The sequence below is a fragment of the Gymnoscopelus braueri genome (genome assembly GCF_963280865.1).
Source record: "Gymnoscopelus braueri genome assembly, chromosome: 22".
Lineage (NCBI taxonomy): Eukaryota > Metazoa > Chordata > Actinopteri > Myctophiformes > Myctophidae > Gymnoscopelus > Gymnoscopelus braueri.
This window is the reverse complement of record NC_137624.1, coordinates 6,443,400-6,464,812: the sequence shown is the minus strand read 5'-3', so window position 1 is coordinate 6,464,812 and position 21,413 is coordinate 6,443,400. Positions and strand designations below refer to the sequence as shown.

Sequence of the window (21,413 nt, the reverse complement as noted above, 5' to 3'; positions counted from 1 at the left end):
CTGCTAAAAAGAGGCGGAAAACGAAAGATGCTACATCCACTGAACATGATCATACATCTGCTTCAGAAATGCCTTCTTCCTCATCAGAGATGACAGTGATTTTGTACCCAGTAGTGATCCAGATACTTCAGACAGAGAGAGTGATACTCAGATGACTTTTAATAAGACGTAACTATTATCTCACAAATGTGTTTGCTTTAAGTCGGAATATATAATACACTTCATTGCCTAGTTTGCATATTTGCTCTGCAAATCTTCATTTTATATACAAATAAGACTATTTTGATCAAGTGTAAATGTTCTGTGGCCTAAAAACATAATTCTGTTTGCCTATTGCCAAATTATCCACACAAATGTATTGTACAACTATATCCGCCCATGTGTCAAATAGGCTAATTATCCAATTAAATATGCACAATACAAAAAATGTATATTGCAGAAATGGATTCTACAGGAAAAATGCATTAGGATCAACCGAGAAAGGTTTGGTAAACCCTTTTATCAAATTGCTATAGGGTTTGCCCTGTTAATTATCCACACAAATGTATTGTACAACTATATCCGCCCATGTGTCAAATATGCTAATTATCTAATTAATTATGCACAATACAAACATGTACATGGCAGAAATGGATTCTACAGGAAAAAAAGTTAACTGTGGAAAAAAAAACATAAAATGAAGAGCCCACGAGTCTTTGAGGGGCGAGTCCGAGTCAAGTCTAGAGTCTCATTTGTGGCGACTCGAGTACGAGTCTCTGACTCGAGTCCCCATCTCTGATATATATATATATATATACACACACACACGCACGCACACACACGCACACGCACACACACACACACACACACACACACACACACACACACACACACAGAAAATGTATTATTATTTATTTCTGCTTCTACATATTGGTGGCACCTCTACCCATGATGGACTTCTTAGTGTTTCTCTCAGGTTTCAAAAGCATTATATAACACTTTGGAACGAACAATGCTACTAAAATGCCAAAACTAGATGCTAAAATAGCAAATACCTCCACTACATCTGCATATTTGCCTGGAGAGCTGATATATGCTGGGATGAAGGCTATCCACACGGCACAGAAGATCAACATGCTGAAAGTGATTAACTTGGCTTCATTGAAGTTATCTGGAAGATTCCTTGCCATGAATGCTAGAACAAAGCTGAGGAGTGCCAGTAAACCAATATAACCTAGTAACACTGCAAAACCAACTATCGATCCAACATCACACTCATAGACTATCTTATCACTGTGGTATTGTGTGTTTTTATAAGGAGTTGGTGAGGCAGACACAAGCCAGGCTGTGCAGATTGTTGCCTGGATTAAAGTAAGAACCAGAACTGTTCCCCTCTGCTGCATGGAACCAAACCACTTCATAATGTCTGCACCCCCAGGCTTGGAGGCCTGGAACACAGCCAACACCACCATAGTCTTTACCAGGATACACGAGACACACAGCACAAAGCTGATCCCAAATACTGCATGCCTCAGCTGACAAGTCCAGAGCCTGGGACGGCCAATGAACAGAAGTGTGCACAAGAAACATAGTATGAGTGACAGCAAAAGTTGGAAGCTGAGTTCTGAGTTGTTGGCGCGCACCATGGGTGTGGCTCGATGATAGATGAAGATTCCCAGGACAATGGCACAGATAATTGTGCCTAGCAGCGAGATTGTTGTCAAGGAGATACCCAGGGCCTCATGGAAGGAGAGGAACTCTATGCTCTTAGAAACGCAGTGGTCACGCCGGGGACTGGACCAGAAGTCCTCTGGACAACTGGTGCACTCTGTGGAGTCTAACAAAGAGGGCAGGAGGGCAAGATTAAAGGGATAGACACGTACATTGTCACCCTAACCTACTGTTTACATTGATACATGATTTAGACCTACAGTACCAGTGTCATTGCTGATCTCTCCCTCCGAACAAGCAATGCAGTCAAAGCAGCAGACTGGTTCTCCTTTCCTTCTGGCCACACGGGTTCCAGGGGAACAGCTCTCACTGCACACTGACCGAGGAGGCTGCCGAGGAAAGTAACAATGATCAATTTCAGTCTGAACTAAATTCCCATTATTTGGTATTTTAGAAAGCCAAAGTCACCTTTGTGGATTCATAGTTCCAGACGATTCGGTCTTCATCCAGACTGAGTTCTTCACCACCGGAGGCAGTTTTCTTGACCACACCTACATTTTGAACCTTTGTGCTTCCATCAGGGAGCCACACCCAGTTCATGACATCATAGATTTGTAAAGAATCACCATTCTCATCAAATGATACATGATCATCAAATGATGTGGTGAAGTTGATCTTTTCCAAGTAGTGTACAAGCTAGAAATAGTGATGAGCAAAATTTTGGAACAGCTAAATACTTTAAAAGGTTTTGGAGAATCAAAGGCATGGACTTGTGCACTAAAATGCAAATATCTCCACATAGTAAGTATTCCCCCAAAGGATCTTAACTGTGTTACTGCTCCAAACACTGTACTGACATACACTTAATATTGCATAACTATAAGAACTTTAATGTTTTATTTTTATTTTTTACTCATTATTATTATAAATTTGAATCCAATTTATTTAACATGTAAAATGTGGCCCTGGCCTCCCTAGGTTGGCAGAGGGAAGGTAGTGCCCAGGATTACATAGACAATTGGCATTGGGTGTAAAAAATAGGGTTACAAAATCGTGGGATTTTTTTTTGAAAAAACATGTAAAATGTGAATTAATACTTTACCTGCCATGGCTGTATGGTCTGCAAACTGGCACAGCTGTGCCCAATGAAATGCCCTCTTCCTGGCACACATTGCAACATGTCATGGAGGGCATGGGCCAGAGCATACACGGCCTTATACACATTATAATCAACCCTGAGGTCAGACACATCCAAAAGTGCATTTTCTGATGTTCCTAGGTCCTCTTGTCCAGTACACACCCTTCCACCAGCATCCACCCACTCTGACGGAAGGGGTGCAAATTTACACTGAAATGTGTGCTCCCAAAACTGCTTAACCTGAAGAAACACAATAAAGACTTAAGCATAAATACAATAACTGTCTGTTTGAAATTGCAGCTTAAATGTGTAGTCTTAACATTTAACACTTTAAAAAATGGCGTCTATTTGAAAGTCCCCCATACCCCGCGACACTGCCGGGCTTCCTCCCAACTGTACCGATCACCTCTGAGTATAATCTATGATGACCATGTGTATTGTGTAGATGTAGTCAGCAATGTAGTTGTAATTGTGAAAAGCAGAAGTTAGATCATTTATTTTGTCACACACTCCCTGGATGCCTGAGCAGAACCTCATCCCCGAAATGTTCAGATCGGCCTGTTATAGAGCCACCAGGAGGCAGATCCAGTTGAAAGTGAAGCAAGGCATTGTTTTCATGGTTTGATGCTGCTGCCAGCAACATAATAGGATATTAAGATTGGTGTGTGCCCCTATTACACTAGTTGATGTTTTATGCTGTAGTTACATTATAACTGATGGATTATTATAGAATAGTTAATACAATATTACGCTGCCCCTAGTGTAGCGGTTGGAGCATATGCATTTGATGCAGAAGGTTGTGGGTGCGAACCCTACTCGAGGTCGATGTCAGCATGGGGCATGTGGTCACAACATGTCAAATGTGTTCAGAAGTCTCCTGCAGGAGGCGCGTCTGAAGCCTGTCGTGGACGGGAGTCTCCAGACGTAAAAACAAATAAGCTGATATTATATTACACATAATTATGGATTTAGATTGATTGTCAATTATAATGTAATAGCTTCTCGGGGCACTTTAGAAAAAACTAAACTGACACAGTTGTGTGTGTCATTACAAGTTTAAATTTAAGTAGTTTGATATTTAAACAAAGCACTTTGTAACTTTGTTCAAAAAAGTGCTATACAAATAAAGTTTTATTATTATTATTATTATTATTATTATTATTATTATTATTATTATTATTATTATTATTATTATTATTGTATGTAGTTCATGTACTTTAGTACCATTTAGCTGTTTATGTATAGTAACATTTTAAGTACTTTTATTTTCATGAGCTTAATTATTTTGAACAAACTGTAATCTATTACATCAGGGTGCAATCTTTGCACCCTGATGGTGTACACGTACAGCTTTCATGTCTCACTCTTTCAAAGCACTCTTTGAAAAGTCATCATAATCAAGTAAAAAAGAAAAAAGAAAAGAAAAAAAATCATTTAGTGGGTTTCTCTGCTAAACTCTGTTGAACATTACTGGCGGGCTATGTTTGATCCGAAGACAACGCAAATGTTAAACACAATACTCACTATGGTATCTCCATGGCGATTGTCAGGATCATTATCAGGATGTATTTTTAACAAGAAGTCCTTCAGACCTGGTATCTCTCCACGACGGATGGAAACACCCAGGGTGCCTCTCAGGAACGGCATGAAGTGAGGAGTCTGGAGATTAGTATCTATTATCCAACTCAACCCTGTTATCCATTGCAGACCTGTCACATTCTGCCTTACCACCTGTTGTTGGACAAAACATAATATGAGTGTGTGTGTGTGTGTGTGTGTGTGTGTGTGTGTGTGTGTGTGTGTGTGTGTGTGTGTGTGTGTGTGTGTGTGTGTGTCAGTAGAGATGTCCGATAATATCGATATAGATATTATGGGCCCATCGGCCCATAATATCTATATCGATATTATGGACCGATATTAACATACAAATAAAAAATTGGGAAAATATCTGTATTTATACAGAAAATGTTTACATTTGGAAAGCCTTGTTGCATTAATGAATGCATTCAGTGGGGCATCACAATAAAATTTGGCATAATGTGATGTTTTTAACTGACATTTAGTTTTGGTGAAAAAAAAAGCCTGCATATATCGGTATCAAAATCGGATATCAATAGCGGACATCACTAATTTTAAGATAACACAAGTCAGATTCTTTATAATTATGAAATCCTGAATTAGCGTGCATCATAACTCCAAACCTCATCCATTAGATTAAGCACACGGATCCCATATACGAATACAATGGCCACACGAGCTGTGGATGTCTTCATCACAGTGACAATCCTCTGAAGTTCAGCTGGGTCCTTGTCCCAGGGCAGAACCTCAAAATAAGCCAGACAGCCCAAACCAGAGTGGGCCAGTTCAGATTGTATGATTCGGGCAGCATCGTGGCCATAGGCATCATCATCTATCAGCAGTCCTACCCAAGTCCACTGGAACCGCCTCAAAATCTGGAGCATAGCTCGAACCTGATTGCATAAAGAATGGAGGGATAAGCGCTTAGGTTAGATTTGGCTAGACATAGTGGTAAATCCATGAATTCTCATTTGAGGCTGTCCACAAAGACCTTCAGCTCCAGCAGTAATACACACAATCAAATGAGAGGTGATATGCAATATCAATTACACTCACAAGAAAGCATTTTTGTCAAGGGTGTGAAACATGAACTACTTGATACCAACAGATCTATTGATGTACCTCAAAGGCATTACTTGGGACAGTTCTAAAGAAGGACGGGAACTGACTCCGGTCACTCAGACAGGAGCAGGTGGAATAGTAGCTTACCTGAAAAAGGCACAAAATATAAATTCTGAAGTTTTATACTATTTTTATTACACTATTTATATTTTTATATATTATACTTTTATTTTTTGACTTTGCATATTTTTAAGCAGAGCATGTGAGCGGAGCAGAATGTGGAGAAACCCAATCCTACTCCCCACTCACAAAGCAATTTTCACACTCAGGTCTAATGCTCAAAATCTTTCACGGATCATTGAGGAAAAATAAAAGTAGTAGAGGGGAAACAAGCTATATTGTAAATAAGTTGCACTTCATAGGTCTAATATTGTAGCCTAATCATACAAGCGCACTCTGATTTGTATTCTTGAAAATCACATCATGATCATGCAGTGCTTGTTCTGTGGAAAGGTCTTTAAAAAGGAGTAGAACATTTGATTTTTGTCTTGCAATGACCATATAGGCTACATTATAGAAGGTATATTATAGGTATATCGTGTTTCATATATCATTTATTTATTTAAAAACTTACCAGGGGCACTCTGTACAAACCTAATATTCTAGAGATAGCGATAGAATGTCTCGAGGATGAATCGCCCACAATTCCGAGCACTGGAGGGGACCCAACACAGCTCTCATCCAAATGAATCTGCTCCTCTCTGCCACTGATCAATGACAATGCTGCACGGAATCCAATTCCAAGCGAGTAACAGGTATCATAGAGACTATATCCTAGAGTCACATTGGGTAGTAGGCTGGGGTTTCTGTTGATCTCAGTAATGGCAAAAGCTGTGGTCTGGGCCCATCTGAACGCTTCAATGTTAAAGCTAAAACAACAAATGCCACTGTAACCTTGAATGTATATCAACTAATAATATGGTACTATCTATCAAAGAAAGTTCCCTGTTCTCTTGTTTGCTATAGTAGTTTTGATACTCACCCATAGCAAGTGGGATCCATTTGCTTGGAGGTGAAAGACAGCTCACGGAAGTCAGAGGAGAGATGGATCTCAAACAAGCCACCGAGCACAATGTCCCCTGCCTTGTAAACTCTGTTGAGATTAAACTGTGCCTGTAACTCACAAGAAGAGGAAGGTGAGGAAGACAAAACAGAGAATGAAGAGAACAATATCAAGGTCAAGTACAGGTATGAAAGCAGGTGTATGTGAAGAGAAGCCCTCATGACTGTCCTCCTCTGTCTAACCCCTTTCCCAAATCCTTTGTCCATTTGCTACATTTTATGCACAGTGCTATGCCATCCCTTGTGCCACCTTATGCCACTACGTAATCTTTAACAACACCCATCCGGGCAGAGGCAATAGTAGAGACAGTTTTCTGCAATGTGTCAATGATATTATCTCACCTGCCAACTATTTACCCACTATACATCATGAATGACATTATATGTTAAAAAAAGATTAATACATGAATGTTTGTGTGTGTGTGTGTGTGTGTGTGTGTGTGTGTGTGTGTGTGTGTGTGTGTGTGTGTGTGTGTGCGAGTGCGTGCGTGTGTGCGTGCGTGCGTGCGTGTGTGTGTACTATTAGATATGTGGCTTAAATTAGAAGTTGCTTTGCTGAAACAAGGAAGTGCGAGAAACAATATGTGCTTGCAACGTACCTGTTGATTAATTGTATCAACCCCAGTTGATAGCATCATGTAATAAACTATGAATATTATCCATAACACCTGAACAAGTCCCTCAGAAGGGCCACTGAATAAGAACCTAATGTAGTGTATTTTGTCATATGAAGAAAACCAAAACACTTGACAATGCAAATATGGTTATATCAGTTTTATTATATAGAGTTAAAGAAACTATGAGTCAAAGATAACTAGAACGTATGCATGGGACTCTATCCACAACAATATGTAAACATATTGTTATTGTAATGATTTATATTAACTCCTTGTCCATTCTTGAATCATAATTAGCATAACTCAAAATGTAAACTATATAGGCTAAATAAATAAATGCTTTCATACAGTTGACTAGGAACATGTCAGCACCACTGGTGTTCCTTGAAATTAAACTATTCCGCTTTTAATAGAGATACAGTTTGACATTAATTAAAACAAAAAACAACAACAAAAAACATTAATTTGTCACATTGCCCCTCGAAGTGCAACAGGGAAGATGTCAGTGCAAATCTTAATCCAAATATTATTTAAAACCAGATGTAGTAGTCATGAGTTTTGCTTTTTTTGTGGCAAATCTCATGTTGAATAATGTTATGCCTAATTGGATGTCTTTTGAAAAACCCAATGTGGGAGCTTGACACTTGAACCACGGATAGATAAATAATTCATAGAAATTAGAAAGACAGTGAGTTAAAGAAGTCATGGAATTTGTAGAATATGCCTCGAGCTTGTCCTGAACCCCTAAGGAACACGAGCGTTACAATAGGTCACTAGCCTCGATCTCCAGGCTTTTTTTTTTTAGTTTTGCTAAAAAATAAAAGCCTAGACCAGCCTGTTGACGTTCCTGGTATAGGAAGTGGGTGATTTCCCCGACCAACCAGAGTGCAGTGGGCGTCGCTCCAAATGTTGTGACGTCAGGGCTCTCAATGCTGCACATTGGGGAGGAGGAGGGGCGCGGGGGTGACGGACAGATGGGTGAACCAATGGGAGCCCCCGGTTGTTTTCACCAGAGATTTAGAACCCGCCCCTCTAGACAAGATATCAGACACGCTGGGGCAGCCTAATAGGTCACTGACTGAAGAGTCAATATGTATTTCTCTTTCTCATCTAGGCCTACTGGTGCAAGTTTTATTTTGTGGTGATTAAATTAAGAGGATTATTATTTTTTTGTTTTGTTTTTATTCATATTGTAATACTGTTGCTAAGTTTTAGGGGTGCCTCGACCCATGATGGACTTCTTAGTGTTTCTCTCAGGTCTCAGCAGGATGGTATAACACTTTGGGCCAAATAGTGACACCAAAAGACCAAAACTAGATGCTAAAATAGCAAATACCTCCACTACATCTGCATATTTGCCTGGAGAACTGATATATGCTGGGATGAAGGCTATCCACACGGCACAGAAGATCAACATGCTGAATGTGATTAACTTGGCTTCATTGAAGTTATCTGGCAGATTCCTTGCCATGAATGCTAGGAGGAAGCTGAGGAGTGCCAGTAAACCAATATAACCTAACAACACTGCAAAACCAACTGTTGAACCCACTGCACACTCATATACTATCTTATTGTGGTGGTATTGTGTGTTTTTATGAGGAGTTGGTGAGGCAGACACAAGCCAGGCTGTGCAGATTGTTGCCTGGAAGAAAGTAAGAACCAGAACGGTTCCTCTCTGCTGCATGGCACCAAAAAACCTCAGAATGTCTGCAGCCCCAGGCTTGGAGGCTCTGAACACAGCCAACACCACCATAGTCTTTACCAGGATACACGAGACACACAGCACAAAGCTGATCCCAAATGCTGCATGCCTCAGCTGACAAGTCCAGAGCATGGGACGGCCAATGAACAGAAGTGAACACAAAAAACACAGTTTGAGTGACAGCAAGAGAAAGTAGCTGAGTTCTGAGTTGTTGGCACGCACCATGGGTGTTTCTCGATGATAGATGAAAATTCCCAGGACAATGGCACAGATAAGTGTGCCTAGCAATGAAAGGGTTGTCAAGGAGATACCCAGGGCCTCATGGAAGGAGAGGAACTCCTTGCTCTTAGGGACACAGTTGTCACGCTGGGGATTGGACCAGAAGTCCTCTGGACAACTGGTGCACTCTGTAGAGTCTAACAAAGAAGAGAAGATTAAATGGACATCCAAGTACAGTATCATTCTAAATATAGCCTACTATACCTAGCTACATTTAAACCTACCAGTGTCATTGCTGATCTCTCCCTCAGAACAAGCAATGCAGTCAAAGCAGCAGACAGGTTCTCCTTTCCTTCTGGCCACACGGGTTCCAGGGGGACAGCTCTCACTGCACACTGACCGAGGAGGCTAAGAAATTAACAGTGATCAATCTCAGGCTAAACTAAATTACATTCACATCATGATCTTTACATCAGGTCTTTTAGAAAGCCCACTGATAGCTTTATTTTTCTCTAGTAAATACCGGTCCATAACTATCTGTCAGATATGTATTAATTACATCAATAAACAGAGAAAACTTCTTATTAAAATTTATATTTGGGTTTAATCCAGAGAAGAGATCTAAGTGCTTAGAGCAAGGATCCAGATATATTCTTCTGATGTTTAAACAGAGATACAGAGTTTTATACACATGGCATGGGTTTACGCCTTGCATTATCACGCCAGCCGTCAGCTTTGGCTCCATCTTGCTCTGTTTCCTTGGCAACCAGGTTCACGCCGACCTCAATACTGTAACAATTCCGAGGTTAACCTACCTAATATTGTTGACATACTAGGAGGCCACCTACACATAATAATCAGACACAGGCACCGTCTGAGAGGCACAAGCACTTTTGACCAGATCGACACATAAGGGGCATGTGAATACATACAACTGAAAAATTGTACAACATCAGATCTTTCACCCACCTTTTTGTATTCAAAATTCCAGAAGATCTTTTCTTCCTCAAGGATGAGTTCTTCACCTGCAGAGGCAGATTTCTTGACCACACCTACATTGCGAACCTTTGTGCTTCCATCAGGGAGCCACAACCAGTTCATGACATCACAGATTGGTAGAGGATCCCCATTATCATCAAATGATACATGGTCACCAAATGCCGTAGTGAAGTTGACCTTTTCCAGGTAGTACACAAGCTAGAAATGGTGAGTAAAATTATGAAGATCAACCTACTTCATACAATATGTACAAATAGTTACATTCCTATGACTAAGAATGGTTGAAGAAGACCCCATGGAAGATCGATGCAGAAGAAACATGACCCGGCCCAGAGAAAGTCCGTGCCCCCTTCTGGAGCCAGGCCCAAAGGAAGGGCTTCTTAGCAAACCGTCTGGTGGTCGTGCTAACCACAGAACCCAGTCGGGCTTAGCAAAAAAAAAAACGTTGTGGACACTATGTTTCGGTGTATGTTATCCCGGGTGACTCCTGAGGCATTTGAAGGTACCAAAGGGTCCAAAAGGCAGCAGCTGCAGCCGTGACAGAGGCAAAACAGAGGGTGTAGGAGAAGTTTGGAGACACCATGAAAAAATATTTCAAGCGGCACCAAGGTGCTTCTGGAAAACCATTCTGCAACCAGAGCCGCCACAACGGCGGTGCGAACGATGCGGTCGCACAGGGCCTCACAAATCGATCATGTGTGCATTGGGAAAAAGTTCAGAAGATCTCTTCAAGATGTGCGCGTCAGAAGAGGAGCAGATGTTGCTTCGGACCACCATCTCCTGGTCGCACGCATAAAAATAAAACTTATGAGAAATTGGACTGGGGAAACCAATAAACACCAGAGGTACAACACCATTCCTCTGAAAGAAACAGCCGGGCTAGAAGTGTCTAAGGGCGCTTTCACACTATGGTCCCGGGTGCGCACCCCGGACCACATGGCAGATGTTGTGTAGTGTGAACGTAGCGAACCGTTCCCTGTAACGCATCACCGTACCGTACCCGAAACCACCTTGGGAGGTAGTCTCGGGTCCGATTGCTGCGGAGTCGGGAACGGAACGCGGCAGTGTGAATCCCTCCGTACCAAGAGAAGGAAGTGGACTGCTAATCATATATCATTTATATATTTTTTATAATGACGCATTATTTTAGCTGGGTTATACCTTCTCATAGTTCTACTTGAATGTTGACAAGAAATAATAATCCCGCTAGTGTTTGAGTAGCGCGAGCTGTGAAAAATAATAAACAAAAAACACATGTGTGGCGAACGTATTTATAAGGATAAATACACCAAGGATTAGTCCGTGACGTCATACCAAGGATGCGTCCGTGACGAAGACCAGTTCACACACTGCTTTGGTTGTGTATTGTTGATCTGTTGTTATTATAACTCAAGACAACGTCAGGAACACAGTCAAACTTTATTATTCACTCTAGAGTGACTTTTCTTCTGTGAATGACATTCTATCTCCCAAAGCCCCATAGTCCACAGCGCCCCCATGAGGCACATATTTACCATTACTGTTAAATGAAATGGTCTCGAGTCTTGGCCAGTGTGAATGCTGGCCAGCCAAGCGTACTCGGAAACGGTTTGATTCAAACGGATCCAGTGTGAAGCCGCCCTAAGATCACACTCAAAAACAAGTTCCAGGTCCTACAAGAGCAGAGAGAGGTAGAGACCATTGAAGAGAAGTGGCAGAGTATAAAAATAGCAGCACGGGGGAAAAAAACGCTTCACGGGTACGTTTCACCGTTTTAGCGCTCCTTCAGCAGCTGCTGCTTCTAAATGTTGGCGCTTTTCGGCAATAGTTTTGTCCTCTTTCACTTTCTCCACTCCGTTTGGTGCCCCCCCAAGGTTGTTGCCCTGTGCTTCAGCACCTAAAGCCCTTCCGTTAAGCTGGCACTGGAGACAAGGCTGCTTATTGTCACCTTTTTTGTTCCTGTTGGCCATCGATTGGGTCATGAAGACAACTACAACACAGAAAATAAATGGCATCCAGTGGACTGATGACCTGGCCCTTCTTTCCCACACTCAACAACAAATGCAAGAGAAAACCTACACAGTTTCACCAAACTCAACACGCCTTGGCCTCACCATTCACAGAGGAAAGAGCAAGGTCCTCCAAATAAACGCAGACAGCGTTAACCCCATCACACTAGAAGGTGAAGCACTAGAGGAGGTGGAGAGCTTCACCTATCTAGGCAGTATTGTTGATAAGCTGGGCGGGGCAGATGCCGATGCAAAAGTTCGGATTGGCAAGGCAAGAGCAGCTTTCCATCAGCTGAAAAATCTCGGAGGATCCTCAGATCTGCCCATAAACACCAAGATCAGAATATTTAATTCCATGGTGAAGCCTGTTCTGCTGTAGGCCTATGTAGCGGAAACCTGGAGATCAACTGTTAACACTATGAAAATAATCCAGGCATTCAACAACACCTGCCTTAGAAGAATCCTCCGAATTTGCTGGCCAAACACAATCAGTGACCTGGAACTGTGGCTGCGAACAGGACAGCACCCTGTAGAGGAAGAAATCCTCCAAAGACGCTGGCGATGGATTGGCCACAATCTTCGCGAACCTGCATCTAATATCGCGAGATATGCCCTGTTCTGGAACCCGAAGGGGAGAAGGAAGAGGGGCAGACCTGGCGGCATGACCTGGATGCAGATGTGAAGAGATCTGGCCACACATTGGGACAGCTTGAGAAATTGGCCCAGGACCGGGATGCCTGGAGAGCTCTTGTTCGTGGCCTATGCCCAAAGTTGGGCTATAGGCATAAGTAAGTAAGTAAGCAAGTAAGTACTGGCCTCTAGGATAGGAGCAGATCCAGATGATGATGGGGGAATAACGTCATTTTCCTGGGAGGAAGTCACTAAGGTAGTCAAACAACTCCACAGTGGCAAAGCCCCGGGGATTGATGAGATTTGTCCCGAAATGCTGAAGGCTTGTGGTGTTGAGCACTGTATGGAAGTCGGGGACAGTACCAAAGGAGTGGCATACCAGGGTTATAGTGCCCCCTTTCAAAAAGGAGGGACTATAGTTTGTTTTTTGCCAATTATAGAGGTGTCACACTCCTCAGCCTCCCTGGGAATGTCTGCGTGAACGTGCTGGAAAGGACGATCCGGCCGATAGTTGAACGTCAGCTCCAGGAAGAACAATGTGTATCCCATCCTGGTTGTAAAACAACGGACCAACTCTTCTTTACATTTGCATTAATCCTGGAGAGGGCCTGGGATATGGCTATCCGGTCTACATGTGTCTACATGTGTTTTGTGGATTTGGAGAAGGTATATGACCAGGTCCTCCTGGAGATACTGTGGGAGGTGCTGCGAGAGCATGGTGAGGGGAACACTGTTTGAGGGCCATCCGATCCTTGTACTCCCAAAGTGAGAGCTGTGTCCGGGCCCTCCGGGTAAGTTGGACATTCTCGGTGGGGGTTGGCCTGAGCCGGGGCTGTCCATTGTCACTTATCTTGTTTGTGATATTCATGAACAGGATCACAGGACCGAGTCATGGAGGACACAGTATCTAGACAGACATGGCAAACCCAAGCATGTCGTTTGGGTGAACTGGGAACGCCTCTGGGAGGCCTCTGTCCGGAAGCAGACTAATTGAGTTTTCTCAGACCGGTGGCTGCTGGGATTCTTCTTGTAATTTCGTAGAAAATAGAAACATTAACTCATTCATATCCCACCTGCCATGGCTGTATTGTCTGCAAACTGGCACAGCTGTGCCCAATGAAAGGCCCTCTTCCTGGCACACATTGCAACATGTCATGGAGGGCATGGGCCAGAGCATACACAGCCTTGTATATATTATACTCTGGCCTGAGGTCAGACACATCCAGAAGTGTAGTTTCTGATATTCCTAGGTCCTCTTGTCCAGTACACACCCTTCCACCAGCATCCACCCACTCTGACGGAAGGGGTGAAAATTTACACTGAAACGTGTGCTCCCAAAACTGTCTCACCTAAGAAACACAATGAAGACTTCAGCATAAATGAAACAACTTTATAAAAAATAATTTACAAATGGCAACTTAAATACTAAATTAACGATAACACTCACTAAGTTATTTTCATGGCTGTTGTCAGGATCATTGTCAGGGTGTATTTTTAACAAGAAGTCCTTCAGACCTGATATCTCTCCACGACGGATGGCAACACCCAGGGTGCCTCTCAGGTATGGCATGAAGTGAGGAGTCTGAGGATTAGAATCTATTGTCCAGCCCGCACTGGCTATCCATTGCAGACCTGTCACCCTCTGCTTTACTACCTGTTGAGATATATATATATATATATATATATATATATATATATATATATATATATATATATATATATTGGACCCGATCAGACAGGCACCACCACCGAGGTGAGCAGCATCAAGGACAGTGCTTGGTTCAGTTGGTTGAAGGGATGTATGTGCCTCTTCACATTGGCAGTGGAAGACACTCAATCGGGTAGGAAGCGATACACACTACAACTTTATTGTTAAATAGCTTGTTACTGTGATTTTCTTTATTTATTTATTGTCTCCGCCAGGCCGAAAGGCATGGCGAGAGAGTATGTTTTACCCCCTGTCTGTCTGTCCGTCCGTCCGTCCGTGTGTGTGTCCGTTCGTCCGTCCGTCCGTCTGTGACCAGCTAATCTCCGCCACCGTTGCCTTAATAGCAGCGAAACTGTGCACACACACTCCCTGGATGCCAATTCCGAACTTCTGCCCCAAGTGTTTCATATATAACATAATAGCGCCACCAGGAGGCCAATTTGTGCAAAACATATTTTTTTAGAGTACTCCTACAGATTTTGTCCAAAAATCCCGCAAATCGGTACACATTATCAATAGTCATTAAACAAAACTGGTCTTTCAGATTTTTCATATTCCATCCTGATTGGCTCATTTTCAAATCAGCCTCATGGTGGCGCTAGAACAGGCCGATTCATGTTTGTACCTACAACTGCACCGATCTGTGTAAAACTTTGTATGCGCACTCCCTAGAGGTCAAGGAAAAAACCTTTGCCCTGCATTTTTCACATCTGCCTTTTATAGCGCCACCAGGAGGCTGACTTACTGTACGTAAAACACATTTCTTTATATTACTACTTCCGATTTTATCCAAATTTCACACAAATCGGTACACAGTATCTCTATAGTCATTAAACAAAACGGGTCTTTCAGATTTTTCATATTCCATCCTGATTGGCTCATAATGTATTCCAAAGTTTGCAGGAGTACTCCGTTATGAACAAAATGCCTCAAATCATGAACACAGCATGCAATTTCCGTGAAATTTTGCTCGCATATTTCCACTATGCCGAGGAAGAAATGGCACTTGAACATGTTCAAATCAGCCTCATGGTGGCGCTATAACAGGCCGATTCATGTTTGTAACTATAACTGCACCGATCTGTGTAAAACTTTGTATGCGCACTCCCTAGAGGTCAAGGAAAAACCTTTGCCCTGAATTTTTAACATCTGCCTTTTATAGCGCCACCAGGAGGCCGACTTACTGTACGTAAAACAATTTTCTTTATATATTACTCCTTCCGATTTTATCCAAATTTCACGCAAATTGGTACACATGATCTCCATAGTCATGTGATCAAGACGGATGTGTTTGATTTTTCATATTCCATTCTCATTGGCTAAGATTGACATCTAAAGTTTGCAGTAGTGGCTTGTTATGAACAAAATGCCTCAAATCATGAACACAGCATGCAATTTCCGCGAAATTTTGCTCGCATATTTCCACTATGCCGAGGAAGAAATGGCACTTGAACATTTTCAAATCAGCCTCATGGTGGCGCTATAACAGGCCGATTCATGTTTGTAACTATAACTGCGCCGATCTGTGTAAAACTTTGTATGCTCACTCCCTAGAGGTCAAGGAAAAACCTTTGCCCTGCATTTTTAACATCTGCCTTTTATAGCGCCACCAGGAGGCTGACTTACTGTACGTAAAACACTATATTACTCCTTCCGATTTTATCCAAATTTCACGCAAATTGGTACACATGATCTCCATAGTCATGTGATCAAGACGGATGTGTTTGATCATATTCCATTCTCATTGGCTAAGATTGACATCTAAAGTTTGCAGTAGTGGCTTGTTCGATTGCGGTCAAACTGTGCACACACCTTCACACTATGTTGAGGAACAAATGCCACCCTTTTAACATTGGCCTGTTATAGCACCACCAGAAGGTCTAATTTGCACAAAATGCCCCAAGCCATGAATGCAGTGTCCGATTGCCGTGCAAGGCCTAATAAGAAATGGCACCCTTTTCACATTGGCCTATTATAGCGCCACCAGTAGGCCACAATAACTTACCTGACCTGGCGGAGACCTGTGCTGTGTGCTCCGAGGAGCACTTTTTCTAGTTGTTGCTCTTTTGTAGGCAAAGAGGCTTGTGCTGAACTGAAATAATATGTTGGAAATATCCAAGATCGTGATTTTTTTTTTTTGTGACTGTTTAAACTGCCTTCCCCTCCCTGTTTTTGTTACCTTTCCCCAATTAACTTTGCTTGTTCTTGAAACAAAAAAACCTGCCTCTGCACGCACGCACTCATGCACATACAGTATAGCATTCCAGAATTGCGTGTACATTTCTCCAAGATAAATCAATTTGTATTTAAAAAAATATAAATAAATTACGTAATAATACTATTTATGTTGAAATTTCAATAATAATTAAGCTTGGTGTATATTTTAAGCAAATATATGTTATTATGTTATGTTATGTTATGTTATATATTATGTTATATGTTAATTAGTTTTCTTTCGATCCTCAAAATGTACCCGTAATTGACTTTGGCATTGACAATGAATACAAATACATAGGAGATATGAAGGATGTCTTCACTCCAATATAACTAATTCCAGATTCCTTATACTTGAATCTCTGAATTAACATGTATCATCATAACACAAACCTCCTCCATGAGCTTAACCATGTAGCTTCCATTGGTAAATACAATGACCACACGAGCTGTGGATTTCTTCATCCCAGAGACAATCCTCTGAAGTTCAGCTGTGTCATGGTCCCAGGGCAGAGCCTCTAGATAAGCCAGACAACCCAAACCAGACTGATCCAGGTCAGACTGGAAGATTCGAGCAGCATCGTGGCCATAGTCATCATCAATAAACAGCACTCCAACCCAAGTCCACTCAAACCGCCTCATAATCTGGAGCATAGCTCGAACCTGATTGCATAAAGCATGGATAAGTGCTTAGGTTAGATCAGTGGTGGAAAAAGTACTCGGTTGCTTTACTTAAAGTTGTACAATGCAGAATCACAAATAACGATTTTTAGCAACCTCTGCTGGTCACTACCGTCACTGCATACAATTTCCCTAGTCCTCGATTACCCAGAATTCCATTCGTTTTCACCGGAAGCCGGAAGCGTTTCAAAAAGCGATCTTTTAATTGTTTTATACTATCTACGGATCGTTTCTCTTAGCCAGTGGAGCATTAGTTACCATGAGCTGTGCTTTCTTTTTCTGTTCTTTTTCGATCTTCCAATCCTACATTATCTTAAAATCAGCGTGAGGTTCCTTTTTGTTAATAGCGCGGTAGTTCCTGGCCAAACAGGAAACCGTTGCGGTAGTTCCTGAGGACGTCGGCCACGACGTCATGACGTTGGCCAGGAACGTCATTTTCCCGGGAAAGTCCCCCCCGTACACGTTCAATAGAAAATATATAAATAAAAGGCTTCCGGGGGTGAAATTCACGGAGTGGGTGTTGTGAAACTTTTGCCACTCGCAAAAGATATACAATTTAACTTTAGTTTTGTTGAAAACGTTACCTAGTATTACTTTAAGTAAAAGTATCAATACTGCAAAGTAGAAATACTCTGTTACAAGTAAAAGTCCGGAATTTTAAATTTACTTGAGTACAAAAGTATTGGCATCAAAATGTACTTGAAGTACCAAAAGTAAAAGCACTCATTATGCAGAATGTCCCAAGTTTTCAAATGTATAAAACTCGAAATGTATACAGAGCTGAAGTGGTTAATGTAGGTTTTGTAATAACAATCAATATATACAAAGTAACTAGTAACTAAAGGTTTTGAAATAAATGTAGAGGAGTAAAAGTACAATATATGCTGTCAATAAAGACCTTCAGCTCCAGCAGTTCTACAAGCAAATGAGAGGTGATATACAATATATAACCATATTACACTCACTAGAGGACGTTTTTGTAAAGTCTGTGGAACATACAGTATATTACTTAATACCAACAGATCTACTGTATAGCATGTAGAAGTTCACCTGGAAGGCACTACTTGGGATTGTTCTAAAGAAGGATGGGAACTGATTCCGGTCACTCAGATAGGAGTACATGGCATAGTAAGCTACCTGAAAAAGGCACAAAACATAATGTTGTAATGTACTTATTTTGTTCTTCTTTATTTTTTTACAAATTTCCTCTGCAAGCAGAGCATGTGAGCCGAGCGAGAGGACCAAAAAGAATGAAATACAGGAGAAAGAAAGAAAGAAAGAAAGAAACAAACAAACAAACAAACAAACAAACAAACAAACAAAGTCACAATGTAGACTGAATACCTTTGCATCATTAAGGACCATGGACACAGCAGAGCATGTGAGCCGAGCGAGAGGACCAAAAAGAATGAAATACAGGAGAAAGAAAGAAAGAAAGAAACAAACAAACAAACAAACAAACAAACAAACAAAGTCACAATGTAGACTGAATACCTTTGCATCATTAAGGACCATGGACAGCGACACTGCCCCAAAACATCATGTTTTGAACATAACAGATACCATTACATAACAGACACATTACCAATCACTCCTTAAGGGAGAAATTAAAATGAAATAAATCTTCTCAGAAAGATGTGCAGTAGTATACTAGACTGGGGACATGTGTCATGCCCACATGTATTTGTTACATACATTTTACATTCTGAATATCACAGTATGTTTTTTACTCACAAAAAAAAAAAAAAAAAGTCTTTACATCTGACCATGAGACCGCCCGACTAGAGGGCATAAGATTCCTGCTCTCAGGTCAGATAATCTCATTTCTAGTACAGATGCATTAAAATCGTGCTTCATCACCCTACATTCACAATCTGCCCTCTCTGCCCACACGCTCTGCCTGCAAGTAAATATGTTTGATGTCTCTCAAGTGGTAAAAAGACCAAATTCATTATTCATCATGTTATATTTGCAAATAACTTACTTACCCAAACTAAGTCAATATAAAATATGTCATGGTAAAATGGTATTCAAGTAGTAAACTTACCAGGGGCACTCTGTACAACCCTAATATTCTAGAGATAGCGATAGAATTTGTTGAGGTAGTAGGACCCACGATTCCTAGCACTGGAGGGGACCCAACACAGCTCTCATCCAACTGAAACTGCTCCTCTCTGCCACTGACCAATGACAATGCTGCACGGAATCCAACTCCAAGCATGATACAGGTATCATAGAGACTATATCCTAGAGTCACATTGGGTAGTAGGCTGGGGTTTCTGTTGATCTCAGTAACGGCAAAAGCCATGGTGTGGGCCCATCTGAACCCTTCAATGTGAAAACTAACACACAAAATGACACTGTAACCAATGCATATTTATCTTAGTAAAAATATACAACATCAACTAATCCTGTGGTCTAATATCAAAACCCGATCCCTATTCTCTTGCTTACTTTTGTATTTGTGATACTCACCCATAGCAAGTGGGATCCCGTGGCTTGGAGGTGAAGGACAGCTCAGAGTGGACAGGATACAGGTTAATATAAAACAAGCCACCCAGAATAAAGTCCCCAGCCTGGTACATTCTGTTAAGATGAAATGGTGCCTGTAACTCACAAGAAGAGGAAGGTGAGGAAGACAAAACAGAGAATGAGGAGAACAATATCAAGGTCAAGTACAGGTATGAAAGCAGGTGTATGTGTAGAGAAGCCCTCATGACTGTCCTCCTCTGTTTAACTCCTTTCCCAAACCCTTTGTGCAGTTGCTACATTATATACACAGTGTTATGCCATCCCCTGTGACACCCTATGCCACTACGTAATCTTTAACGACACCCATCTGGGCAGAGCCATAAGTAGGGGCAGGGCTAAATGTATCATTAGCAATCCTGTCATATTAAAAAAATAACGTCCTGTAATGTGTCAATCTTACCAGGGCTACACTGACAACTATTCGCCCACTTGTCATGTGTCCTTTCTACGCATTCAGCTACAACAGCCCTGTCTATCAGAAAAGCATAAAGTTTCCCCCTGTATCGCAAGGACATACGTCACACAATTGAAAATTGCTATAGCGCCCCCCCCCCCTTGGCCAATTGGAGTAAGATGTGTTTCATTTGGCGTGACCGTCTACCATACTGCAAAGTTTCGTAAAAATGTGACTCTGCATTTACAGTAGTTAGGGGAGAGCCTCAGGGCGCATGCGCACGCAGCGACCAGCAGCGCGAGTGTAGTTTGGTTTGTTATTGTGTGTTTTTCTGTCGTTCTACGTCTTTTTTGTCCAGGCTGACAACGGAGCCTGTGGTGCATCATTAAGTGCATCATTGAGTCAACATTCTTACAAACTTCCCCCCAGTGTGGCTCGTATTTAGCCTAGATCTGGGGGACACGGTCGCCGACAGGAGATACAGAGACCTGCTAACGGCTAACGGCTAGTTAGCTAGGCTAACAGAGGGAACTTTCTTCTCACAGAGCCTGAACTCTCTAGCCCTAGAGCAGGAACACTCTGTCGGATCGGACCTGGCCTGGATAGAGCCATGGATCTACTCGCCCTGCTTTCGGCGTTACTGGTGTTTCAGCTTACATGGAGCCTGGGACACTCACTGCTGTCTCCCAATCGGCCAGCTCGAACCCAATACACCACAGAACAGCTACTTCGCTGGAGCAACATTCAGGAGTCACCCGTGGACCTGATCCGGCCGAACCCTGCGGAACTACTGACACCCTGCGACCCTTCCGGAGCCCGTTGGACGGGAAAACGGGTCAGAAAGCGTGGGAGAAGAGGAGGCACTCGCCTGAGGAAGACACAGCCCCTTTCACGCATTCCGCTACCTTCCATCATCCTCTCCAACGCGCAGTTCCTCCGGAATAAAACCGATGAACTGCACGCCCTAACCCCCTGCAACCACGACTTCAGGGATTCCTGCATTCTAGCCTTCACGGAATCTTGGCTATCCGAACGTGACTTGGCCACCGATCTGGAGATCGATGGCTTCGGAACACCCTTTCGTACAGACCGGGACGCCTCAGTTACGGGCAAGTCAACTGGTGGGGGGGTATGTTTGTATGTTAATGAGCGTTGGTGCAATGTTAAATCTGTCATTGT

At 42.2% G+C, this 21,413-nt stretch overlaps 1 protein-coding gene across 1 annotated transcript; it reads right to left on the bottom strand.

The window, feature by feature from the left end:
• Window positions 1-902: 902 nt before the first annotated feature.
• Window positions 903-13,254, bottom strand: LOC308078783 (extracellular calcium-sensing receptor-like; the record flags this gene model as incomplete). The annotated part of the gene is made up of 13 exons (XM_080420135.1): window positions 903-1,816; window positions 1,916-2,039; window positions 2,119-2,346; window positions 2,753-3,028; window positions 4,313-4,519; window positions 4,990-5,259; window positions 5,489-5,575; window positions 6,063-6,357; window positions 6,471-6,633; window positions 9,181-9,235; window positions 10,058-10,285; window positions 12,572-12,741; window positions 13,155-13,254. The coding sequence occupies 13 exons, from the start codon at window positions 13,252-13,254 to the stop codon at window positions 903-905; spliced, it is 3,117 nt and encodes a 1,038-aa protein (XP_080276261.1).
• Window positions 13,255-21,413: the final 8,159 nt, after the last annotated feature.